This window comes from Elephantulus edwardii, unplaced genomic scaffold, assembly GCF_000299155.1.
Source record: "Elephantulus edwardii isolate Elephantulus edwardi_28Jun2011 unplaced genomic scaffold, EleEdw1.0 scaffold00122, whole genome shotgun sequence".
Classification (NCBI taxonomy): Eukaryota; Metazoa; Chordata; class Mammalia; order Macroscelidea; family Macroscelididae; genus Elephantulus; species Elephantulus edwardii.
In genome coordinates, this window is record NW_006399872.1 from 2,722,800 (window position 1) to 2,727,321 (window position 4,522).

The 4,522-nt window shown below is 39.3% G+C and overlaps 1 protein-coding gene across 1 annotated transcript in view; it reads right to left on the reverse strand.

Annotated features, from left to right (window-relative positions):
• Nucleotides 1-2,967: 2,967 nt before the first annotated feature.
• Nucleotides 2,968-4,522, reverse strand: part of LOC102851582 (alcohol dehydrogenase E chain-like) — a 49,685-nt gene continuing 48,130 nt past the window's right edge. Inside the window, exon 10 of the mRNA XM_006893105.1 lies at nt 2,968-2,992. Coding sequence (XP_006893167.1) covers nt 2,968-2,992 — 25 coding nt within the window. The remainder of the gene's footprint in view (nt 2,993-4,522) is intronic.

Consider the following 4,522-nt stretch of genomic DNA (forward strand, 5'->3'; position numbering starts at 1 on the left):
GATACAGTGACTCAGTGATTCACTGTTGATGAAAGTGTAAAATGGTGCAACCACTGTGGAAGGCAGTATGACATTTTCTCAAACAGTTACAAATAGAGATACCATTTGACCCAGCAATTCCACTACTGGGAACATACCCTAAAGAGACCATAACTGCCATCCAAGCAGATATATGCACACACGTTTATTGCGACTTTGTTTACCATAACAAGGAGTTGGAAACAACCCAGGTGCCCATCAAGAAACAAATGGATAGAGAAGCTGTGGTATATCCACACAATGGAATACTGTGCTGCATTGAAAAACAAGGAACTCATGCAATATTATTCAAAATGGGTGACCCTGGAAGACATTATGCTGAGTGAGGTATCTCAGTCACAAAAGGACAAATACTGCATGGTGCCACTATTATAAAACAGGACTGACCTTGTGGTTGTGGGGGAGACTGAGTAGGATGGATTAAATAGTGTATACTTCACTGAAACAGATGAGGGAGAGAACCGTTTAAAAGGAATATGTAATTTGGTATTTTTGTCATTACAGGAGTCCAGAGTGAAGGCTGTATAGTGGAGTGGACCTGAGGGGAGGGATTATAAAACAATGAAAGAATTTTTCTTTTACTTTTCCAAGAGGGTAGTGTACTGGGGGCAGGGGAGGATTAGGAGGGGAGAAAAGTGCAGCAATGAATGAATGGAAATCCAAAGTCTCTGTAAATTTTCATGGAAATTAATAATAAATTAAAAAAATAAAAAGGCATTTGGTTGTCAATCTGGGAAGATGAACGGAGTCCTGAGGTGAGATTCTGCCAAGGTGTGTTTTCTGGTTTTTGATTGAGACTTGGGTGTGGCTGTTGCTTGAAATTGCGTGTGACGGGCTTAGATTTGGCCTCAGTATTTAAAAAGGCATTTAAGCCCTTGGGCTGTGGCCCTCAGGCCTTTTTTTAATTGTGTTCAGTCAAGCCTTCTTCTAAGTAGTATAACATTGGTCTGGCTATTTGTTGTACAAAGGCAACTTGTGGTTGCTGTGAGGGTAAACACTGTGTCACTGATGTGTCAAATGCAATAATGGTTACCAGTGGTGGACAATGTTTGGTAGAACTCAAAACATGATTGGAAGCAGGAGTGGCATCCACTTCGGAAATAGCTTGCCTCTGGAAACCCTCTGAACTAAGAGAAAAGATGAAAGAAAGTTTTTTTGTGTTCAAGACTTTTGTCTATAGGGTTGTTATGAGTTGCCCATGAGTCGAAGGCACTTAACAAGAACAACAATAACAACTAGCATTTTTGGAATTTCTACATTAGTTTTGTTATTTTGGGTTGTATTCTCATGCTTTTCTGTTGTTTTTAGTACTGTGTTGGCATGTGTGTGTGAGACAACTTCTGTTGTGTGTATATAGGAAACTGCCCAGTATTTTTATGATAATGTTGTTAGAGTTGCAGATTTTAAGCATTGTACTTGATTCAATTTCCCAACAATAATCTTTTTTCTGGTTCTCCATCTGTTTTCTGTTCCGGTGGCAATCTTCTTTTTTGAGTGGAGATACTTGAGGGGTGGGGAGATGAGAACTCATCCTTTGCCCAGGGGTGGTGGGCCCACTCCTTTGTGGGTCAATCCTGCAGTTGGGTGAAGGGTTGGGTGCTCAGTCAGGTTGAGCAGGGCATGACTGGGGGAGTAGGGCTGAAGACAGTGTGAGCTGAATAAGTCTTTGTAAGTGGGTCTCCACCATTACACTCCCTGAAACATGGTGCAAACTTGTCTGTCATAAAGGTCAAGGAGATGATGGTTGCTTCTGGTGTCTACAGGCCCAAGAAGGAAAATTTCTTATGTTGTTGTTGTTGTTGATTACTGTCTAGTTGAGCATGACTCATAGTGACTCAATGAACAAAAGACCTGAAGCCTTTCTATAACTATTGTTGTTTCTCCAAGTTCACAGATTTTCCAGAAGCATGTGGTTTAGGAAGTGGATGCCACTCCTGCTTCCAAACCTGTCTTTTTTTTTTAAACCTGTCTTAAACGGGGAGCTCCAACAAATATTATCTACGATGGGCAAACATTGTGGCATTTGATATCGCAATGGCACAAGGTTCAGTGTCACAGCAAACCCAGATTACCTCAGTACAGCAAATTGACAGAAGACTGCAGTCCAACTTAGAAAAATGTTTCTCAAAACATAATAATAATGGATTAAAACATAATCCCTTGGGCCCTCCATGAGGTCTTGTTCACTCTAAACGAGAGGCTTAAATAAAAATACAACCGAACAATTCACACAGATTCTCAAGCAAAACAACACCACCATCTTACAGAACCAGCCATGTCACCCAGTCTCCAAAATAGAGGCAAGCAAGGGCCTGGCCTTAAGTGCAAATGCTCTCCAGGAGATCTTGTTGGCTTTAAACAAGAGGCTTAAATTGAAAAAAAAAAAAAAAAATCCAAAAACCAACAAACAAGAGGCTTAAATTTAAAAAACAAGCAATCAATCATTCCATACCAATCCTCAACAAAAATAAGAACGCTCATCTTACAGAATCCAGCCACTTCACCCAGTCTCCAAAATGGAGACAAGGGCCAGGCCATATATGCTGTTGTTGTTGTTAAGTGCTATCCAGTCAAGCAGACTCATAGGGACCTTATAAACAAAAGATCTTAACCCTGTTCTATAAATATTGTCCTATCCATCAAAACAAAATAATATGCTTTGAGAGTGGTCCTCAAGCCCATGTTAGTAATTTATTATAGAACAAGAAAGCATACACTTATTCAGGCGATACTGACCATTACATTGAGTTTTCAACATTTGCTTAAGAAAGGAATTAACATCAATTTTTGCATATTTTATGAGGTTCCCAACATGCAACTTATTAATCATGTCATTGAAGAACAGATTCATGGTATCATTTGATTGGTGCCTTTTGTAGGCCTTGGGAGGTGCCCAGGGTGGCTGTTAGTGAAGGCTTCTGTATTGCCTCAAAATGTCAGGATCGTGCGAATACTGCAAAAAAAATGGAAGATATTGTTAAACATTGTTAGCTATTCCACACTCTTCTATGTGAGAATCCAAATAGCCCCCAGCCCCATCTGTATGCATTCAAGGAAATCCAAATGAAAGGTAGTTTATCTCTTCCTTGTTTTTATGTTTTCTTTAAGCAAAAACCTCAATATTTGATTTCTGTAAAAATTTCTTTGGATATTAGTGTTCTCATCACAGTCACTTTAAGGGTCCTAATTCAAACAAATTGAAACCTTAAATACCAACACTGAAGGATCATTAATATCACATGTTAGGGAAAAAAAATACTTAAGAGCAATGGTGTCACTCTGGAGACTAAGGTGCATTGGATACAGGCTATGGTCTTTGCAATCACTTGCTATGCATCAAAGAGTTGGACAATGACTAAGGAGGATAGAAGGAGAATTGATGCCTTTGAGCTGTGGTGCTGGAGAAGAGTATTGAATGTACCATGGACTGCCAAGAAAACAAACAGATTCATCCTGGAGAGGGTTAAACCAGGCTGCTCCTTGGAGGCAAGGATTCTGCGGCTTCATCTGACATACTTTGGACATGTTGTAAGGAGCGAGAAGTCCTTGGAGAGGGACATCATGCTTGGGAGGGTGGAGGGACAGTGCAGAAGGGGAAGACACTCTATGAGGTGGATGATTCAGCAACTGGGGTAATCAGGATGTATGTGTCAGAGGCAGTGAGATTGGCACAGGATAGAGTAGAGTTTAGGGCTGTTGTACATAGGGTCGCTAGGAGTCGCAAGCGACTCGACGGCACATAACAACAACAACAATATTATACAAAATGACTGAAACAGTACTTTTTAAGGAGATTCCAGAAATTCAAACTGAATTCAGAAGTTACAAGTAATGAGAAATATTAATGATGATGACAGCTAGATCTTAGTTGAAACAGAGACTACTGTGGTGGATTGACTGCAACTATGGACAGCGATTGTAAGGATGGTTTACAATAGAGCAAGGCTCTGATCTGTTGTTTGTAAGACTGCTAACATCACGGTAAACTTGAAGACACCTAAAAGCAGCAACAGCAACAACTCTACTTGGTAGAATTTTCAATATAAAATTAAAAAAGTAATAACTTTTAACATGTCCTTGCTATTTATCACAAACAAAATCCTGCTGAAGATGACTCAAAAACAACTGAAATAGCACACTGACAGAATATTGCCAGAAAATCAAATTGGATTTAGAAGAGGACATCAGAAATATATTTATTTGTGTTTTATTGACAATGAAATGACATTCAATTATGTGGATCATAATAAATTTTGGATAATAAAGAGAATAATAGGAATTCTAGAACACTTAATTTTGCTCTGGATGGAGTACACATTTGGACAAAACAAAGGGAACTGTAAGGTTTAAAATCCGGTAAGGTGTGTGTCAGGATTCTATCTTTCCCCCATATTTATTCACTCAGTATATGGAGCAAATAATTTGGGAAGATATGGTGCAACCACTATGGAAGGCTGTATGGCACTTTCTCAAAAATTTGCAA